Consider the following 22,646-nt stretch of genomic DNA (forward strand, 5'->3'; position numbering starts at 1 on the left):
AGCCTTGGCTGTCCTGGACTCCCTTTGTAGACCAGTCTGGCCTTGAACTCACAGTGATCCACCTGCCTCTGGCTTCTGAGTGCTGGGATTAAAGGCGTGCACCACTATTCCGGCTTCTTTTTTTTTTTTTTTAAGTTGTAAAAGCAAGGGGTCTTTACGCAGTGGTGTGGTAGGCTCTTGTATAAAATCCTCTGTGTGTCTGAGTATATTTTGTAGGTCTTTCTAAGGGTTGTCTAAATTCCTTTGTCTGTGCCTGATGATTTTATTTAAAGCCATTTTTTTTTTTTGACACAGGGTCTATCTGTGTAGCCTTGGCTGTCCTAGACTCACTTTGTAGACCAGGCCAGGCTCAAACTCACAGCAATCTGCCTGCCTCTACTCCCAAGTGCTGAGATTGAAGGTGTACATCACCACACCCGGCTTTTAAAGCCATCTTTTTAAAAAGATTTTATGCCTTTAATCCCAGCACTTGGGAGACAGAGGCAGGCAGATAGCTGGTAACTCAAGGCCAGCCTGGTCTACAAAGCAAATCTAGGGGGCTGGAGAGATAGCTCAGAGGTTAAGAGCACTGGCTGCTCTTCCAAAGTTCATGAGTTCAATTCCCAGCAACCACATGGTAGCTCCCAGCCATCTAGAATGAGATCTGGTATTCGGTATCCACCATAAAATTCTTAAAGCTGAGTCAAACTTTGTTTTGTTTTGTTTTTCGAGACAGGGTTTCCCTGTGTAGCCTTGGCTGTCCTAGATTTGCTTTGTAGACCAGGCTGGCCTTGAACTCACAGTGATCTGACTGCCTCTGCCTCCCAAGTGCTGGCATTAAAGGCGTGCACCACCACACCAGGCCTTGATTCACACCTTTAACAAAGTGGCAGAATAAAAAATAATAATCATAATGTGCAAAAAGCAATAGCCTTAGGGCTGATGAGATTGCTCCATGGTGCCATCTGCTCTTGACAGAGGGCCCAGGCTTGGTTTCTAGCACCTACATGTTGGCTCACAGTTATTTGTAATTCTATTTTGTTTTGTTTTGTTCTGTTTGAGACAAAGTTTCTCTGTGTAGCCTTACTATCCTGGACTTGCTTTGTTAGACCAGGCTGGCCTCGAACTCATAGTGATCCACCTGCCTCTGCCTCCCAAGTCCTGGGATTAAAGGTGTTCACCACCACTTCGAGGCATAAAGATTTTATTTATTTATTTATTTATTTATTTATTTATTTATTTATTATGTATACAGTGCTTTGCCTGCATGTACATTTGCACACCAGAAGAGGGCATCAGATCACATTAAAGATGGTTGGGAGCCATCATGTGGTTGCTGGGAATTGAACTCAGGACCTTTGGAAGAGCAGTCAGTGCTCTTAACCTCTGAGCCACCTCTCCAGGCCCTTGTAATTCTAGTTCCATGGGTCTAAAACTGTTTTCTGGCTTCCTCAGCCTCCTGCATGCTCGTGGTGCAGAGTTCTTACACAGTGCTGGTGGGAATGTACATTAAGGCAACCATTATCGATTATCGTAGTCAGTTCTCAAAACTAGTTTGTTCTCAAAACAAACAAACAAACAAACAAACAAAAACCACTCTTACAATGGGGCCACTGAGTCCTATGTGGTATTTCATGCTTTTAGTGCCGGCACTGGAGAGACAGAGGCAGGCAGATCTGTGTGAGTTCGAGGCCAGCCTGGTCTACAAAGCAAGTTCCAGGACAGCCAGGGCTGTTACACAAAGAAACTCTGTCTCAAAAAAAAAAAAAAACAAAAACAAAAAAACCCAAAAAAACAAAAAAACAAAATCAAAACAAACAAACAAAAATACTTGGGCCAGTGAAATGGTTCAGCAGCCGGTAGAAGTGTCTGCCATGAGCCCTGTCTGACACACACTCAAAACAGTAAAAATTAAAACAGTCAGTATGGTGGAAAATAACCGTACCAAAGGCTGGCTACAGATTTGCTTAATTTAGCCGGGCACGGTGGTGCACGCCAGGCAGGTAGATCGCTGTGAGTTCGAGGCCAGCCTGGTCTACAAATCGAGTCCAGGACAGCCAAGGCTACACAGAGAAACCCTGTCTCGAAAAAACAAAAACAAAAACAAAAACAAAAACAAAACAAAACAAAAACAACCAGATTTGCTTAATTTCCTGTAAAAATTCCATACAATTCTTCACAGAAGTAGAAAAAAGAATATTAGAATTCATAAGTAAACACTGAAGGCACTGGGTAGCTAAAACAAAGAATAATGCAGGGGGAAGACCATGCCTGTCTACTTTGCTCTTTGGTGGCCAAAAGTAACTCAGGAGGAAAGGGTTTATTTGGCTTATGCTTTCATTGCACAGTGCCACTGAGGCCAGTCAGGACAGACCCTGAGGCAGGAATTGAAGCAGAAACCATGGAGGACCACGTACTTGCTTGCTCCCTTCGCCTTGCTCAGCTGCCTTCTTTATATACCCCAGTCTACCTGCTGACTTAGTTAGCCAGGCTGGTTCAAAATCCTGCAGTTGGCCTGGCGTAGTGGTGCACGCCTTTAATCCCAGCACTTGGGAGGCAGAGGCAGGGGGATCACTGTGAGTTTGAAGCCAGCCTTGTCTACAAAGAGAGTCCAGGCCAGCCAGGGCTACATAGAGAGACTCTGTCTCGAAAAAACAAAAACGAAATCCTTGAGTCTGACTCTGAGAAGTTTAATTTTGACATATTTAAACACAGCAAAACTTTGGGGAAAGTTTACTCGTGACAATTATCACAGCAAAGCTTAAGACAGGGCTGCATTGAAACTCTCTTGCAAAGCACGTGGCTTTTGCAGAGTACCCGTGACCTCGTCTACCAGGTGGGTTCTGGGACTGGAGAGATGGCTTTAAGCACCATTAACGCAGCCTTCAAAGACTTGGCACTTGCTAGGTATAATCTAACAATGCCATACAGCTTCTTAATTTCACTCTTCTACTCTCTTGGGAACACTGTATCAGCCCCGAGGAGTGCTGGAACGGCTCCACGCCCCGGTGGGCAGTGCTCCTAGAAGTCTTTTTTTTTTTTTAAGATTTATTGATTTATTATGTATATGAATGCTCTGTCTACATATAAACCTGTAGGGCAGAAGAGGGCACCAGATCTCATTATAGATGGTTATGAGCTACCATGTGGTTGCTGGGAATTGAACTCAGGACCTCTGAAAGAGCAGGCAGTGTTCTCAACTGCTAAACCATCTCTCCAGCTGGCTCCTAGAATTCTTACTGAGATTGATGCACTCTCTGTTACGATTAGAAATGACAGGGATAGAGCCTTGCAAACCTTAGGATAAGAACCTGGTATGTTCGTTGCCCCCTTTTCTCTCTCCAACCCTAAGTGGCTCCTCAAAAATCACTTCAGCTTTGCAATTAGCCTAATTGGATTCCTAGGACAAATTGATAAACACTATCCTAATGAAAGATGGGTTTCTTTCTGCCCTACCTCTGTTGTGGTGGCTAATGCCCTTCTGGCTCTTTGCAAAGAAGCCCCTCACTGAGGCCTCCTCAGTAGAGAGAGAAGCCACAGCAATAATAAAGTTTTCCCTCCAGGGACGACCCCCACCCACCCATTATCCGGTCGACAGAGTAGGAGTGTAAAGGATTGTGTGCTATTTCTTTAGCCCTCAGATAAGTCAATGGGCCCTTTACTGTTTTCTCAGACAGTGTATATGCTGTTAATTTGCTTCCCTGGTTATCAAGATCCTTTGCCAAACTAGATGCCAACCCATTATCCCCTCTGCTCGTCCATGTCTCCCCCGCTGACAGGAAAGAGCCACTCCCCTCTACACCCAGCACGTCAGCTCTCACAGTCCCCTGCGAGGTCGCATATCTAAGGGACTGCCTTTACAGGAGCGTTCTCAGTCTACACAGAGCAAGTAGGTCAGCTCTGTTCACACATACACACCAATATAAACGGGCTCCGTGCCTGGTTCCCCCTCCGCCCCCCCAACAGCCCTCTCGCTCAACATCAGAGGATAATAAAAGCAGACTCCCGTTGTGCACCCCTTATTACTATGCCAGTTTTACACACTCTGGGCACTAATTCCCCGGAGGCCTCAAATCCGATGCTTTCTAGTAGAGTGTTGTCACCCACATTCCCCAATTCAGCCACCAAAAAATATGTCTTTGTTATAGTGAACACACACTCACACTTCCTTTGGGCTACAGCCCAAATGGGGGAAAGCTCAAAAAGATGAACTCGGCACATGCTCTCCTCCTTTGCCATCGTGGGCATTCCTCCACAGATACAAACTGATGGCGGGCCCCGCTTTTACTAGCTCCCAATTCAAAACCTTTTGCTCACAATGGGAGATTGCCCATCCTACAGGCACTCCTTTCAATTCCCAGAGCCAAGGAATCGTAAAAACAAACAAACAAACAAACAACACACACAAACACACACATACACCAAACTCTAAAGTCCCAACTTTAAAAAAAAAAAAATACAATTGCCCGCCTCCCAACATACAATTAGCAATGGCTCTAGACACTCTGAATATATTTAATATTTACAAAGGCTCCAAACCTCCTCCTCTCTCTCCCTCCACTGGCACACACCAGGAGTAACTCCTCCCATCCTGGTAAGATGAGATAAGGGTGATTTCTTAGGTGGAATACGGAAGAGACCCAACCCTCTCCTCACAACAGGAAGTGGTTTTGTGTCATTCTGCAGGACCTGCCCAAGGCTATTTGGGTCCTAGCCAGAAATGTCCCACCAACCAAGATAATGTCCTGTCTCTCACTGATGGGTCAAGGACTAAGGAGGTGAAGGAGATACCATACCCAACAGTGGCAACAAGATCCCCGGAAGGACATCTGTGACCTGGTTGGTGGTCGCTGTCCAGAACACGTGACCCCACTGGCCTCTCTCTTCTTCATTCTTGTGGCTGTCTTTGTTATTCTCCATTCTAACTCTGCTATGGCCTAGCTCCTCCCTAGCCCTCCTGGTACCCACTGGTGGCCTTCCTGATGGGGTGGGGGAAGGTATTCAAGAAAGGGAAGGGTACCTTGAGACTTAGGATCCAGGAAACACACAGCTCTGGGGCGGGACAGTGTCCCAAGGGTGTCCTGAGACACAGGAGCCAAGAGCCACACAGCTCTGGGAGGAGGCCTCCTCAGCAGGGACATTGCAGTTCCCAGGGGCGGGTTACCCCAGTCCCTGATGAGTCAAGGAGCTTAAGCTCCACTCCTTGGCTTCTTCTTTCTTCCTGCCCTTCTTCTTTAGATAAGGAGGAATCAAACCAGGCAGTAAATCTCTTCAAAGAGATTTATTGGCCAGGCATGGTGGTGCAAGCCTTTGATTCCAACACTCGGGAGGAAGAGGCAGGCAGATTGCTGTGAGTTTGAGGCCAGCCTGGTCTACAAGGTGAGTCCAGGACAGCCAGGGCTACACAGAGAAACCTTGTCTCTAAAAAACAAACAAACAAACCAAAACAACAACAACAACAACAACAAAAAACCCCAGAAGCAAAAAGGGGAGGGGCATTGGGGGGGGCAGGGGGAGAGATTTATTAAAGGGATGAATCCAGGAGAGGAGTGACAACCCAGGAGTGGCTGCCTCTGTCCCCAGGAGACAGCAGGGAACTGGACAAACACAGCCTTGGTGCAGAGATTTCCAGAGTGAGGATTGCTCGGGTTTCAAGTCTTGAGCTTAAGGGAAATTTAGGTATTGGTGGGTCTTTGTTCAGCCTTTTCACCTAAAATTAGCATAAATCTGAGGCGGGCTCCCACTGAGGGACTGGTCATGGCCCTTATGACAGTCAGAGGCTGGAACTGCCAATTTGACTGTTAGAGAGGTGTGGGGGAGGGGCCTATTAACTCATTGCCCTAAGGGCGTCACACAGAATTGAACTCTAAACAAAATAACTTTCCTTAACTGAGCTAAGAACTTATACTAAGGAGTCAGATTTCTAATTTTGGTCCCTAGCTAGCCATGTCAGACCATGTAAAGCTCCCCGTCTCGGAGGAATGGCTAGTTTATAGTACATTGCGGCTGGAACTCACCGCCTAGCTCTAGTTAAACCTGGCGCCCTCCTCCTGAGTCTGTCAGCAGCAGCCATAACTGAGGCCTCAGGTGCTGCTGCTTTTTCGACAGCTTCTCAGCTCCTAAGTTTGGCCAAGGGTCTGATCTCAGGTCCCAGAGCTGTGGAGATTTAACCATAGCCTGGAATCCTGAGGTATTGCTGTCCGGAGGAGTAAAGAGGCCAGCAGCACAGCCTGAAGATCTGAGCACCCCTTTCCAGAATCATAGGTGTGGTACCCAGGGGAGCTGAAGAGCTGAAAAGGGGTACCCAGGGAAAGATGCAGTGGGAGCCCAGAGGGAAAATGTGAAGGTGCCCAGCCTGCAGGCTGGAGCTCCTCAGCAGTGCCCAACACTCTCCTGCAAAGTATGCAAAGTAAACAAAGGGAGTCTAGCAGGGAAGGCCAACACCCACCAAAGGAGATTTTTTTGTTGTTGTTAGAGAAACCTATGTGTGGTGGCGCATGCCTTTAATGCCAGCAGAAGCAGGCAGATCCTGTGAGTTTGAGGCCAGCCTGGTGTACAAAGTTCTAGGACAGCCAGGCCTACACAGAGAAACCCTGACTTGAAAAAAAAAAAAAAAAAACCAAAGCAAATGGCCTGGAGAGATGGCTCAGAGATTAAGAACACTGCCTGCTCTTCCAAAGGTCCTGAGTTCAATTCCCAGCAACCACATACATGGTGGCTCACAACCATCTATAGTGAGATCTGGTGCCCTCTTCTGGTGTGCAGGTGTGTGTACAGGCAAAACACTGTATACTTAATAAATAAATAAATCTTTAAAAAAAAGAAAAACAAACAAGAAAGAAAGAGAAACCTATTACAACACAACAAAGTTATGGGAACAGGGGATTGCCCTCCAAAAGGATGCCAGGAGCCTTTGATAATCCCAATACGCCCAGACTCTCTTGGCCTTGAGCAAGCAACTAGGGACAAATCCTGACTCTAAGACCTTGCCACCTGTGGGCCTGACGCTATTGGAATTACAGAATAGAAGTGGCCAGATCTGATATACTCAGAGCTCCAACCAAACCTCCAGAGCTAGATATCCCCAGACCCCTGGGACGAACGTTGGAGGATGGGAGTAGTTGGCACGTTTTACTGGATAGCTCACTGCTGACGGTCACATTTCTTGGCAACTTGTTCTGGCCCCACCACCAGCTGTAGTCTAACTACGTTTTGTGGACCAGGAAATCAAAGTCGCCAAGGAGGCCCGAGCCACTCTTTCCTGGTTACAATGCATGCAGTGCACGGCTGGCCTCCTCCTGCTAACAACTTACCCAGCCCCTCCCAGTGCTTTTTCTGCGCGTCTTTTTCCTGGCCACTGTTGGCAGCTGTTCCCATTAACCCCCGGCTTCATGAACTCTGTGGGCCCTCACCCACATGAAAGGTACATAATAATCCTTTTCTTAATCTATCCTTCCCCAAGCCTGTCCCTTCTTCCAGGTCCCATCCTGCATAGCATATTCCCATAACATCACTCTCACCAAGCTAATATGTGTTAACTAACCCCCTGCCCCCTTCTTCTCAAAGGGAGGAGTGTTAGGGTTCTGCCCTAGTCTGCCTACCTGTGATGTCATTGCCTACCTGCCACTGGGCATGGCCCTGCCCAGTATATAAAAGGACAGACAGACCTACCTACCTTCCTTCTCTCATGTAATAAACCTCTCAATATTATATCTGTTGCCTGTCATCTTAGTTTTTAATCATTACAAATAACATCATCAGTCCATGCGCTAACTCTTCCCTCCAAGGTATTTGCACCCCCCTCCTCCACCCCATAATGATTACCTCATAGGTTTATTTTGTCTTTTTTTTTTTTTTTTTTTTCAGAGCTGAGGACCGAACCCAGGGCCTTGCACTTGCTAGGCAAGCGCTCTACCACTGAGCTAAATCCCCACCCCACCCCATAGGTTTAAAGAAATTGCCTGGCAGTTAGGAGGGAACCAGGGAAAGAGAGGTCTTCATGCCCCTGCTTGTCAGATTTGACCTGACAGCAGAGGCCGCTGGGACAGCCCTGGCATAGACACAACACCTGGCTGATGACTTCCAGGACAAGCTTGGACAGCCTCAAGTGCCCCCAGTGGCAGATAACCTTCCTCACAGGGGTTGCCTTACAAATCAGGAGAGCTCTCAACCTGCTGAGAGCTGATAAGAGAGAGGTTTGTGTTGTACTGGGGGAGGAATGCTGTTTCTATGTTAATGAACCTGGGCTAGTAGAACAAACCACACGGGTACTTACGGATCTCTGGTGAGATCTCTGAACCCTCTATGACCCCCATCCCTACCCCTGTACCTCCATGCCATGGCACTCAAACCCTCCGGTAACATGGCTTCTTCCCCTACTTGGCCCCATCCTGGCCATTGGGACATTTCCTCATCCAGTTTCTAAAACAGCAAATGAGCGATATTGCCAAAGTCACTACCAACAGGTTCTGGTTCAGTACCAAACCACTCCTAACCTAGAGGCTGATGATTATGATGATACCCTCCCTTTATAAAACAAAAAGGGGGAGATGTGGGGCTGGGAGCCAGCCTGGAGTAAAATTGGGGTCAAGGAGGGTCCAAACCCTGGAAATCTTGTCCTAAGATCAGCAGGAATAGGATTGCTCCCCACCCCACCCTCCACCCTTGTCCCAGGGTCCACGTAGCACTGTGACACCAACTTTGTCCCCCTCCCCCCATGAGGTCATGAAGCCTGGTGGCCAGGATAGACTTCCTCTCCCCTTATAAGGTCATGTCCCCCAGCACTTGGAATTCCTTATGCAAATGAGGCTTCCCCAGTGCTCTGGCCCTGGCCAATAAGGTACACTCACCCTGAAAGCCCCTCCCCCCAGAGGTTTAAGTAGCCTTTGTTCCCCTCCTCCCCCCATTAAATGAGCTTCTCACTGAAGCTGTCTCCTAGAAAGTCTGTTCTCTTTGCTCTCACAGCCACCTCCTGTCTCTGCCAACCCTGGCTGTTCCCACCTCCACTCCCCTCTCAGGAGCCACAGGCATCCACGGCAGGCTGAGAGTGCCCAGATGGGTGGAGAAGTGGAGCTTGAATGGCAGGCAGGAATGCAGAAATGCAGATCAGTCAAACCTGACTGAGGGTGCTCACATAAACCCACACAGCCACAGCCAACTGGCGTTTTTCACAGGTGCGAGAAACACACACTGTGGAAAAGCCCTTGGAATAAATAAATAAATTTAAAAAGGGGGGCGGCGGGAGAAGTGGGATGTCCATGTGAAAAAGAATGAGCCCTCTAGTTCAATAAAAGGTGGTGAGGATGTGGCCAGAGAGGACTCTGAGACAGTGCTGTGGGGGATGTGAATGACGCAGCTGCTGTCAAAGCCAGCGTGGCACAAAGCAAAACAACAAAACCCCTTAGCAATAGGCAAGGCGTAGTAGTAGCACACGGCCGAAATCCCAGCACTTGGTAGGCAGAGGCGGAAGGATCTCTGGTTAGGAGGCCGGCCTGATCTTCATAGTGAGTTCTAGGCCAGCAAGAGCTATATTGTGAGAGCCTACCTCAAAAACAAACAAACAAACAAAAGCTTTTTAACAATAAAGCACTGACATGGATTAACATGAAAAGGTGAAAGGAGACAAGTAGCTACACACAGTTGTCTTCTTTCTTTTTTCTTTTTCTTTTTTTTCTTTTTTTTCTTTTTGGTTTTTCGAGACAGGGTTTCTCTGTGTAGCCTTGGCTGTCCTGGACTCACTTTGTAGACCAGGCTGGCCTCGAACTCACAGCGATCCACCTGCTTCTGCCTTCCGAGTGCTGACTTTTTTTTTTTTTCTTTCTTTCTTTCTTTTTTTTATTCATTTTATTTTATTTTTGCTTTTTCAAGACAGGGTTTCTCTGTGTGGCCTTGCCTGTCCTGAACTCACTTTGTAGACCAGGCTGGCCTCAAACTCACATCGATCCACCTGCCTCTGTCTCCCGAGTGCTGGGATTAAAGGTGTGTGCCACCATGCCCTGCTTCTTTCTTTCTTTTTGTAAATAAAGAATTGTTTATGTATTTTATGTCCGTGGGTACTCTGTCTGCTTGTACACGTGCACAACAGAGGGTGGCATCAGACAGTTGTGAGCTGTCATATGGGTGTTGGAAATTGAACTCAGGACCTTCCCAAGGGCAGTGAGTACTCTTAACCACTGAGCCATCTTTCCAGTTTACAGTTGTCTTCTTGTCCTGTGATTGCCACATATGCACATGGACAGACACACACACACACACACACACACACACACACACACACACACACTCACTCACTCACAGGTTGTTCCCTATTGGAACTCCTGGGGCTCCCGAAAGAATGCACTGTCACTGCTGTATATTACCCACCAGAACTAGATGGTAAACCTTATTGTTCAAGACGCTACACAATTTGGTTGAAGATATGGAAAAATCAAGTGAGGGCTAAGCAGAAAGCTTCCTTCCTGATGCCTAATTCTCACAGTCCTGGTAGGTGCTGTGCAAGCTGCTGGGCTGCACCAACAGTCTTCCTCAGCTGTGGACCTGCATGCTACAGCACGCTACTGTATGGCCAGGGGCATGTGCCTACGCAATTGTGGCATGAGTGTTTGGGGAGCAACTGACTGTTTCTTACTGGATTTAATGCCCACTCCAGCAACATGTAATTTACGTCTGGTACTGTAAACCTGCTTGAAAGCCCTAATGGGTAATCTACTGCTCCTGGTTTGCTAAGTGGACATGGCATGTCTGTGTCAAGTCACCTTCTAAATATATTTACTCCTGTATAGTAGTACTGATGCCAGCTTTAGTCAGAGAAGCTTGTTTTTTTTTTCAGTGGTCAGCACTTACTGCAGATAATCACAACTGGCCAAGTGCTGACAGTAAGTGACTGTTAAATACTGAGCCCTAAACATTTGTATTACTCTTCCAAGGTTCCAGAACATCAGGAAAGAGGGGGCAGAAAGCATGAAGGACCTCAAGTGTTATGATGTTGAATACCAGGAGCTAACACCAAGATGTTGCAAGGTAAAAAAAATTGTTTTTATGGCTGGCCCAAATTTACAGTCTCAACAGTAAGAGAATGAAGCAGCCTGCGCTGAGAGCAAGAAGGCCTTTTATAACAAGCAAGCAAGTGATTATAAAGTCAGAATTCTGCAGTTATTTTTATGAGCATGGGAAAGGTTAATGTTGTGAATTTATAGTCAAGAGAGTTACTGGCATGAAACATTTTATGATCAGTCAAATTTTGGAACATATGAAACAATGGAAAAATGTATATGTAAGTCACAAGGTTATAAAAGAAACTAAGTAAAAAGCAAAACAACAACAACAAAAGCAAAAAAAAACACCATAAAACAAGTTGACCTTCAGCTTGGGACGTGATTAGAAAAAAACACAATAAGAAGCAAATATAGAAATAAATCAAATTCTAAATTATGTTCAACTAGGAAAAGAAAGAAAATATGCAGTCAGCAGCCTTTAACATTGGTCCTAGGAGAAGCTCTTGGTTTGATCCTCAGCACTAAATATACAAGGCATATCCCCTGGCAGATGGAGGCATGAGGGTCAGGAGTTCAAGGTCATTCTTAGCATCCTCTAGGACAGCAAGTTAGAGGCTAGCCTGGGCTGTATGATACTCAGTCTCAGAAAACAAAGCCAGCAGGCATCATCATCACAGAGCTCAAGAAAGGGGTGGATGTTTTGGAATTCTCTCTTCTGAGCACGCCACTGTATCTTATAAATTCTCAGCAGCTGTGGTCACAAGACAGTTTGTCAGCACTCCATCCTAGAAGTGGGTGGGGCTGATAAGGTACCAACCCCTTCCAGATCATTCATGGACCCATTAATGGTTGCTGAGACACTCTCTTCAGAAGGGTTCCACTGTTAAGTTGTTGTTATAAACTACCCCTCATCCGTGCCTTAATTAAATTCACTGTTTCACAGAGAGGAAGAGAGAAAAGAAAGACAAATATGAACAAACCACACTAATATAAAGTAAATGTTGGAAAGGGTCTGAGAAATTAGAATTCTTTTGCAGTTAAGGTTGACAACATGCCTTGATGGACATGGGGGAACAGATTTGGGTTGACCTGGTTTTTCCTGAGATTTCTACCCTCCAGAGAGACTCTAATGTCTTTTTCTGAGTCTTGAACTTTACACTTGAACTCCCTACTACTTGGGAACCAGAGTGTCCGAAGTCAGGCTTCCTGGGATGAACTGCATCTATAATGTGGGGCAGTTCCTGGGAAACTGAACTTCACAGCTTGAAACTTCCCCCCAAATCATCTCAACCTGGGGTGCTGAGAGCCTCGGGGTGGACAGAAGGCATTTCTAGAGCAGCCCTTCTCTTTGATTCTCCTGAGACGTGATACATATTAATGGAGTTGTGGATGGCGTTTGGATAGATCTGGAAGATTATAAAGGCTTGTCTCTGAGCTGGTGTTTGGACTGCGCTCTTTCTGCCCCCACATCTCTACACTTGTGCTTTCTCTGCCTCTCCCCCTTGGGATATGTTGATTCAGGAAGTACTGGTGTGTTGTTGTTCTAATAGATGTGTGAGGCAGGACCCTGGTGGGGCTGAGACAACTTCCTGGGTTTGATCCTGGCACCACGTAAATAGGGTGTGGTGGTGGGAGTCTGTAATTCGAGAACCCAGAAGGTAGAGAATAGCTGATAAGAAGTTCAAGGTCAGGGCTGGAGAGATGGCCCAGAGGTTAAGAGCACTGCCTGCCCTTCTAAAGGTCATGAGTTCAAAGTCATCCTCAGCTACATAGTGAGTTTGAGAGCAGCCTGAGATACCTGAAGCCTTGCCTAAAAACTATTTAATAATGTCAAAAGGCCGGAGTTGTGGCTCAGTGATAGTGCAATTACCTGGCATATATATACAGTCTAGATTTGATTTTCTTTTTTAATGCCCTGATGGTGTTGTGGACCACCTCCTAAGGAGGCAGAAGCAGGCCATTTGAAAGCGGTGTGACGTAAATAAGTAGACCCTCACCTCAAAACGAACACACAAAACCACAAATGAAACTTAGAAATGTAGAAATGCTTTGGGAAAATGTCAAGTGGGATCAGGGAGAGGAAACATCACTGTTGGGTATCGGTGGGGCTGTTGGTGTTGTGCCAGCTGCTCCTTCAGCCTGCCAGGCCCAGGCTCAGCTTTCTTTATCTGCAGTATAACAAGGACCTAACCAAAGAGCGAGATGCCCTCAAGCTGGAGTTATACAAGAACAGGTAAGGATGGGAAGGGTTGGGCTATCTGCAGCCTTAGTATGGAGAACAGAGTCAGAGGCGCATACTGTCCCCAGTCTGCCTAGCAACCAATGACATCATTACCTTCCTGCCACTAGGTGTGCCCCTGTTCAGGATTATATAAAGGGCAAACCTACCTCATCTCTCTCTTGTTCCTCTCTTCCTCTTCCTCTCTCTGTGTTTCTCTGTTTCTCTGTTTTTCTCTGGGATGCCTATCCTACTTCCCTGCTCTCCCATGCTCATAGACAAACTTCTCCATATTGTATCTGTTGCCCAGCATCTTATATTTCATATTTAACAGTGGTCCGAGGTAACGCATTCTCTCTGAGGCTTGTCACTTGTGACTCGATGCTTTTTCCTGTGGCTGTGTCATGCGTCACTCTAAAATGTGGTCCTTTCTGTTCTTGGTTCCTTCCTTTCTGCTCTGCCTCTGGCCACAGCAAAAAATGAGGGCTTGAGGCGGCAGAACTCAGAACTGGAGAAGAAAGTTCAAGTCCTGGTGGCAGTGAAAGCAGCTGCACAGTTGGGGGTGGCGGAGCTGCAGAAGAAGCTGGAGATGTCTGAGCTGCTGCTGCAACAGGTTGGAGATGTGTCCCACACTTGTAAGGTCTAGGCACACGGTTTCTGCATCCTTTGGGGTGACCTGCAGCCAAGTGCTGGATGGTTTAAGCCTCCTCCTGGCCCTGTGGTAGAATTCTTCAGTAACTGTTTAACAGTGGAGCCCTGACCATACCTGTAGAGCCAGAATCTCAGGGAGGGTGATGTGGCTGTTTCATTTTTACTTTTTGAAGGGTCCTGGTTGAAAACAACATCTTTTTATTACTTTATTTATTTATGTTGTTGAGACAGAATCTATCAGTTGCCCAGGGTAGCTCACTAGGTAACCAAGCTAGCCTTGAATTCACGATAATTTTCCCACCTTCGCCTTCTAAGCGGTGAGGATGCAGGCACGAGGCACCGTGCCCAGCTGAAAAGCCATCATTGTGTTTAATATAAACGGTCCATGCAGGAGTCTGTTTACCTCCTCCTGGCACTTCTCTCATATGGCAATGACCCTGAGTAGTCCATCAATCCTAGCTCACACTCTTGAGGGTGTGAGCACTGCAGTGGAGCAGCATGGGCTCCCCAGGCCTACACCCTCGTTTCCTCACACAGTTCTCTAGCCAATCAGAGGCCTCTGACAGTAACCAGCAGTTACAGCGTGCCATGGAGGAGCGGGCTCAGCTGGAGACTCATGTAGTCCAGGTGAGGATTTGTAGAGGAGGGGAAGGGCATGACCCCAGGTGGCCAAGGGCAGGTGAGGACCAGTGCCAGCCTTTCCTAACTTGTGCATTGACCAATGCAACTGATGGAGTGGCTGAAACAGCTCCAGACGGAGAGAGACCAGTATGCGGAGAACCTGAAGGGGGAGAAGGCCATGTGGCAGCAGAGGCTGCAGCAGATGGCGGAGCAGGTGAGGCCTGGTGTCTTTGCCCTTCCTGAGCGGTGGAGGGCTTAGGGACTGCGGTTTTGCAGAGGTGGGACAGGGAATGGATGGTGCCTGGGGTCTCCAGCTCTCGCCCTGTGCCTTGGGCAGGTGCACACACTAAAGGAAGAGAAGGAGCACAGAGAAAGTCAGGTCCAAGAGCTGGAGACCAGCCTGGCCGAACTCAGGAGTCAGCTGGGTGAGTAGGGAAAGGGTGACCTGAGAGCAGGTGTGGGTCCAAGGGCCATGAAGGTGGTTCCCAGTGCCCTGGGGAGGCGGGTGGGTGTAACGGCATTATAGCCGAGGGCAAGAGGTCTCTCTCTGCCAGGACCAGGTGGCGAGTCTTGTCATCTCTCTGAGCATGTGTCCCTCTGGACAAGGCAGGGTGGCGATACCTACTGCTAACCACTGCAGGTGACCTAGCATCACAGACCTGTACTAGAGTGTCTTAAAATGCTTACTTTGCTTGAGACCCTGACAGAAAAGCCAAGGCTTAGGGCTGACAAGCCAAGAGTGGAACCTCTCTCACTGTGCCTCCTTCCTTCCTCAGAGGAGCCACCCCGGCCAGAGCCTCCAGCTGGGCCCTCTGAGGCGGAAGAGAGGCTACAGGGAGAGACTGAGCAGCTGCACAAGGAACTGGAGAGTCTGACGGGACAGCTGCGGGCCCAGGTGCAGGACAATGAGAGCTGCTGCTGGAGCAGGAGGCCCAGCGCTGGAGTGAGCGCAAAGCAGCATGCAGAGTGACTGTGCCACCATTGGCAGAGTGACCACACCACCATCAGCAGAGCACTGTTACAGAAGGCCGAGCTATAGGAGCAGCTAGCTGAGCTGCAGAACGGCTTTGTCAGGCCGGTGAGGAGCCTGCAGGCCCTCCTTAGTCACAGGGAACACACTCACCCTTCTGGTCCACACCCACAAGGGATGGGGTACTGTCCACCTCACGTGAAATGATAGTGAATGTACCCTGTGAGCCAGAGACCTGGGTCCTGGGGGAAATCTAGCCGCTTTCCCGCTTTGTGGGAGGAGGTACCCATGCAGTTCTGCAGATCCCAGCCACGCTAGGTCCTGCTGACAGCTGCTTTAGGAAGAACATGGAGATTCCCAGTGCGGTGCAGTCAGAGCAGCATGTCAAGGAAGAGCTGGCCAAGAAGCTGGTGCAGGAGAGGCTGGGAGAGCCAAAGGAGATGTAAAGCCACGGAAGCGAAGGCAGGAAGATCAGTAGTTCAACGTCACCCTCATCCTTGGCTACATAGTGGGCTCAGCCTGAGCTACATGAAAACCTACCTTAAAAATCACATAGAACAGGCTTGGCCAGATGGCTCAGTGGTTAAAAGTGCTTGTTGCACAAGTCTGGAAACATGTAAAGGTGGAAAGAGAACCAACTCCACAAAGTGTCCTTTCCTGAATTACTGTTAGAGTAGTCAGTACCCTTAAGCCCTAAGTCAGCTCTCCAGTCCCTGTTCACTTTGCAACCACCGCACTTGGGTACCCCCATTTTAAAGCCTGTGGTATAGACAGGGCATGGCAAGGTGGGTCTGGAGGCTGTTGCCTGCACCTTCAGAAATCAGAGGGTGAGGAGGCAAGTCCGATGGCAGCTGATGTCCAGGAAGGCATTCCTACTCTGCTTGCCCCAGACATTGCAGAGATCAGACCCTGGCCTGGCATGGTGTCAGCCAGTTCTCCTCAGTGGGCAGTGGGCAGTGAGCAGGGTTGAGAGGGTTCCTAGGGCACAGAGCACAAAGACTCCATCTGGCCTCAGGCAGTGCCCAGACGCTGCCCGCCCCCTGCTTTGCACTCTGCCTATGTCTGGGGACAGGCCTCTGACCTCTGGCATTCCTGCAGAGTCTCTACGAGGCAGAAACAGACAGGGCTTTCAGAATGTCTGCCTGCTGGCGCAATGACTATCTCTGAGATTATCTGCCATGAATGCAGGGTGGCACTTCACGTGCCAAAGGTTGGCTGGCCCCGCCCTAGCCCTGGCTGTTTGGCTCCAGAGCTTTCATTCCAACTGGGGTAAGACAGAAACCTTATTCTCTTCTCGAATGAGAGGCCTCCATATCCCTTTCTGAACAGAACCTTACTCCCAGCCTCAATCGTCCCTCACCCCGACCCCCCACTCAGGGGCTGGGGTTTCCCCTGCTTATGGCTTGGCACCAGAATAGATTATACAAGGGTGATGTAAAGTCAAACTCCCTAGGCTCTTTGAAGGCAGGGGTTTTATTTTTACTTATTTATTTATTTGAGTTTTTGAGACAGGGTCTCTCTGTGTTAGCCTTGGCTGTCCTGGACTCACTTTGTAGACCAGGCTGGCTTTGAACTCACAGCGATCTGCCTGCCTCTGCCTCCCGAGTGCTGAGATTAAAGGCGTGGGCTACCACGACCGGCTGAAGGCAGGGATTTTATTTGGTAGGGAAAGTCACTGTTTTCAGGATGTCCACCCAGCCTGCTCTGGCTTTTCTGCACCATGTCCTGACAAGTGGGAAAAGCTGCCACTGCCCAGACAAGCTCCTCAGGGAACAGCTGGGTGAGGAGACTGTGCACCTACATCTGGTTCTGCCACCCATAACTGCAGAACCCAGGCGTTCTGCTTTGGTCTCTGCTGTCACTCTTCCCATTTGTAAAGTGGAGTGATGGCCCTGATCTCCCAGGAATGTTGAGAAATTGAAACGGGTCCTTGGGCCGGGCGTGGTGGTGCACGCCTTTAATCCCAACACTCGGGAGGCAGAGGCAGGCAGATTGCTGTGAGTTCGAGGCCAGCCTGGTCTACAAAGTGAGTCCAGGACAGCCAAGGCTAACACGGAGAGACCCTGTCTCGAAAAACCAAAAAAAAAAAAAAAAAAAGAAACGGGTCCTTGGGTGTGAAAGGGCCCATGGAAGGTGCTTAAAAGAAAGATGAGGCACAGAGAACCCTAACTGATCTGAAATACTGACCTGGGGTGTTGCCCTCTACCTGCCCTCTCAGGACCTCCAATTAGAGCAGAGTCAGGGTGAGCAGTGGGCAAACATGAGATAACCAGACACCTACGGTATCCTTGCTGTGTTTTGATTAGATTTCAACTGCTGTGATAAAAACTATGACTGAATTAGTTAGGCACGTGGACGATGCCCCCAGAGGAACGGGTGAGCAGGAGCCATGTTCAAACCCCAGAAATCTCAAACTTGAGGTTTAAAAATCTCATCCTGAGACTGTCAGGAGTGGGCACACTCCCTCCCTGGTTTTGTGCCTGCCTTGGAACATGCATTGTGGCACTGCAAGTGAGTCAGTCAGCCACCTAGCTGGCACCTACATGCAAATAGAGCATCACCAGCATCCAAGCCACAGCCAACTAAACACATTCACCCCAAAACCCCTCCCCACTCATATGGTACTTTGTTCACGAAGACTGTCTGAGAGTGACTGGTTTACTGAGCTATTTAACACTTTTGGGAGAGCGCTCTCTCTCTCTCTCTCTCTCTCTCTCTCTCTCTCTCTCTCTCTCTCTCTCTCTCTCTCCAAGACAGGGTTTCTCTGTGTAGCCTTGGCTGTCCTGGATTCACTTTGTAGACCTGGCTGACCTCGAACTCACAGCGATCCACCTGCCTCCCGAGTGTTGGGATTAAAAGTGTGAGCCACCCCTTGGAGACATTCCTCTTGGACCCTCAGACTCCCCTGCCTAGCCTGGCTCGTGCTGCTGTGGAGAGCGCTCACAAGGCCCAGAATTGAAGCTCTGAGCTCCTGCTACCACCTGGCCTAGCTTCTAGCTCCAGAGCCTGAGTTCCTGCTGTCACCTGCCACCGAGCTGCTCCTGCCCCGTCACTGTCCCCCAGTGTCTGAAATGCTCTATCCATCCTTGTCCCCCTTGGGGAAGGCCAGTAATCACCCACTGATCTAAAAGAGCTATAACGCTAAAATCCCCCTCAGAGAAGGCCTTCTCCCCCTGGCACCCCCAGCTAGACTGGAGTCCTGCAGACCCACCCCTTCCCGACCTTGCTCCCTCCCTCCTGGCTCAGTGTTCAGCAGATTAGACGTTAGCCTTACCATTTCAAGAGATCTAATAAAGAATATAAATGGCTGTGCGTGGTAGCAGATGCCTTTAATCCTAGCACTTGCAGAGGCAGGCAGATTGATGAGAGCTAAAGACCAGCCTGGTCTACAAAGTGAGTCCAGGACAGTCAGGAACCCTGTCTCAAAAAACAAAAAACAAACAAAACAAAAGAAAGAAAGAAAAAAAGAAATGAAAAAAGAATAAATAAATAAATCCCAGGCCGAGTATGGTGGCACACACCTTTAATCCCAGCACTGAGGAGGCAGAGGTGATAGGATCTCTATAAATTTGAGGCCAGCCTGGTTTGAAACAGCGTTTCTCTGTGTATAAGCCCTGGCTACCTGGACTCACTTTGTAGACGAGGAGGCTGGCTTCAGAACTCACAACAATCCAATCCTACAGTCTCTACTTCCTGAGTGCTGGGATTAAAGTCATGAGCCATCACGCACCTGGCTTTTGTTGTTGCTTTTCGAGGCAGGATTTCTCTGTGTAGCCCTGGTAGCTGTCCTGGAACTCGCTCGGTAGACCAGGATGGCTTCAAATGTAGAGATCTGCCTGCCTCTGCCTCCCGAGCGCTAGGCTTAAAGGTGTACACCACCAGTGCCTGGTTCTGCCGGCTTTCTTATGCAACCTAGGACCAACTACCCATAGCAGTTATCAATCAAGAAAATACCCTATGTGTATGTTTGTGTAAAATTGGCAAAAAAACATAAACCAGCACACTCACCTGAGGTGACAGGCAGCTGGGAGAGCAAACCTCATTCCTCCACTGTAGTCCAACTGATTGGTAGTGGCTGTCTCTGTGGGTTACCCAGCAGGGTGTCAGGGGGTGAGCTGTGTGCCACTCGTGTCCTTTCCCTTAGAGAATCAAGTCTAAATAGTCTTCGGTCTCGTGCCGGATTCACATGACATCCGTCACCATCTTCCTATTCATCCTGTCACGCTCCTAACCTCAGCTCGGGCTGTGTGGCTTGAGTTACCAAGCCGGGAAGCTGACCATTTTCCTCCATTACCTTCTCTCTTATTCCTGTAGCCCCTCCCACCATCACTCTCTCCAATCCAGTCCAACGTCAAGACTAAAGGGTTCCACTTGCTCCTCAGTCCCATCCGTGGCAACCGACACCCACACATCCGCTCTGTCCTGTCCATTCTGTGACACCTCCGGCTCACAGTCAATCACCCAGGGAAGTCAGGGCAGAATCCTGAGGGTGGGTCCGCTTGCGTGGGTCATGCAGCTTTACCTCACAGCCAAGAAGTATAGCAGTCCCTTGGAGGACACTGCTGGCTGGCTGATGCTTAACTACATTTCTAATGTGTTAAAGTACATGGACATATGGGGGGACATTTTGTAGGAACCAGGCCTGACTGAGCTGCCTGCCTGTCTTGCTGTTTTCATGTCCTGTTTCTAGCAGCTTCCGTGTCTGTGTTTGTGTTGGTCAGCTGGTCATGTTTACTGCTCTGAGAACGCACCCCACCCCTCCTCGGGAGTTTTCCTCCTGTGTGCAATTACCTCTTGAGGGATTTCACCTGCGAGTGGCATTCCTGTTTTGCTGCCTATAAGAAGGCTCTTTGAACACTGAATAAGGTTTGGAGCTGCTGCTGCTGCTGCTGCCGCCCTCTTAGCATGAAGGACCCGCTGTGTTATTGTGTGTGTGTGTTAAATCCACAGTCCCTCGCCCTTGTACCTCGGTGGCACGGGCACCACAACATTTCTCATCCAGACTGCCACAAGCCACTATACATTTGTGTGTGCATATGCACACACCTCACACATTTATGTGAGCACAAAGGATGGAGCGTAAGACGTGTGGATAACACTAGAGTAAAACAAATTCCAGTGCAGCTTTAAGCATCCGCAAGTTATAAGGAAGCCAATGGCGCTGCCGAGGGCGGCTGCCTACAGGTTCTTGGGACCACAGAAGGCATTTGTTCCTCTGTGGGAGGATTCCTCCAGGGTAACGATAACTGGCACATGCCTTCTGTGCAGTACCTTCTGGAAATCTCCCTTGAACTCCCTGAGTTTCAGCTTCTGAAACCTCCTCGGTTAAAAGGCTAGTCCCTAAAATAAAGCTGGGGTCAGCAAGATGGCCTAGTGGGTTAAGTAAGGCGTTTCCCACAAAGACAGATGACGCAAGTTTGATCCCTGGGACCCACAAGATAACAGGACACACACACACACACACACACACACACTAAACGGAGCTAGAGGAACCCAGAATGATTGTGAGTGACAAGTGGCCCCATTAGGGGCCTGGAGAGATGGCTCAGAGGTTAAAAGCATTGGCTGCTCTTCCAGAGGTCCTGAGTTCAATCCCCAGCAGCCACATAGTGGCTCACAACCATCTAGCATGAGATCTGGTCCTCTCTTCTGGCACACATGCAGGTAGAACACTATATACATAATGAATAAATAAATCTTTTAAAAAAAAAGTGGCCCCATTAATATTCTCCACAGCTTCGACTCTCACCTCCCACATCTGAATAAAAACAGCCTGCTCACCTTAGTATGTAAGTGCTGCAGGACAAGCCCTTAGTCACACTTCCAACTAGACCGACACCTCCAGAACACCAACTCAAAATCACTTAAGCAAGGAAATGGACTTCCCGAAGTACTGGGTAGGATGGGCCAGGCTTGCTTATCTGAAGGCTCAGCAATATCATTGAGACCCAGGTTCTTGGTTTTTTGTGCTCAGCGCCCTCACCAGTTGGCCTCAGCCTCCAGGGTTCAAGATGGCTGCAGCTACTCTGGATGTCACATCTGCATCCTTGCTGTCCAGAGGTAGGAACGGGCCCGCTGGCACTTTATAGCAGTCCCCCTTCAGACTGTTCCTTCCTCTCTCAGAATGGCTTACATGCCTCCCGCAGACTGTATGACTAGTGTGGACTCTGCCAGGGATTACCTGAGTGTACTAGAAAATTAGTGGATGGAGGGTAGACTCTAGGATGAAGCCGGGTCCGTCTGCAGCGACAGAAGGGGAGCTGGCAGCTAGCAGTGTGGTCACGTCACAATCTCCTTCTGACACAATACACTTTTTTAGTCTCCTTCAGATCAGCTCCTCCTCCTCCAGAAAGCCCTCCCTACTGCCTCTGGCGTCCTCGGAGAACCAGACCCCACCTTATGGCTCTGGCCACAGTTGCAACCAAATGAGTCTGTGCGTCATTTGAATTCAGAACAGCTCCGCCCTGAATCCCCAGAGTGCAGAAACTGGCACCGGGTTGCATTCGTGACATTTTCTTTTTTCTTTCTTTTCTGCTTCTTCTCAGGGCTGGGGCTGGAACCTCGGTCCTCACACATGTAAGGGAAACACTTTACAACTGAGCTACAACCTGGCTGCCACAGACAAGTGGATGAGTGGGCTCCAGGAGTCCAGTCTAGAGGGGACCCCATGCATTCTCTGGGTCATGGGAATTGTTGAGGCATCCTAGGTGGAGCTCAGCAACAGAGCTCAAGAATAACTTTGGTAAGCAGCTGGGAGGTACCATGGAGGGTAATTTTATTTGTCTCTTGGTCCTCCCAGCTGAGTTAAATCTTTTTTTTTTTTTTAAGGATGCCATGAGCATCACTTATGAGAGGTTGTGTCATTTTTACCAAAACAAAGCTTTTATTTAAAAAAAAGAAAAATGAAGAAAAACAACCATTTTTACTATGGGTGATGCAGAATTCACAGGCCTCTATGAATTCCCTCCTTCCCTTGTTTGGGTTTCCCTTGAACCTATCAGGAGCCCTGTGGAGCCTAGGGTCCCCTAATTTCTGCTTCCTCAGTAGTTCTAAGTTTATTGAAAGACTCAAATGGGTGCGCAGGGCTCAGAATTAAAATCAAGGTAAACAATGAGCCGGGCAGTGGTGGCGCACACCTTTAATCCCAGTGCTTGGGAGGCAGAGGCAGGTAGATCTCTGTGAGTTCGAAGCTAGCCTGGTCTACAACAAGAAG

At 48.6% G+C, this 22,646-nt stretch overlaps 1 protein-coding gene across 1 annotated transcript; it reads left to right on the plus strand.

Moving 5' to 3' along the window:
• Positions 1–14,563: 14,563 nt before the first annotated feature.
• LOC311606462 (golgin subfamily A member 2-like) lies at positions 14,564–15,433 on the plus strand (the record flags this gene model as incomplete). The annotated part of the gene is made up of 3 exons (XM_084797752.1): positions 14,564–14,677; positions 14,801–14,888; positions 15,240–15,433. The coding sequence occupies 3 exons, from the start codon at positions 14,564–14,566 to the stop codon at positions 15,431–15,433; spliced, it is 396 nt and encodes a 131-aa protein (XP_084653878.1).
• Positions 15,434–22,646: the final 7,213 nt, after the last annotated feature.

This window comes from Acomys minous, assembly GCF_964271855.1.
Source record: "Acomys minous genome assembly, chromosome: 10".
NCBI classification, from domain to species: domain Eukaryota; kingdom Metazoa; phylum Chordata; class Mammalia; order Rodentia; family Muridae; genus Acomys; species Acomys minous.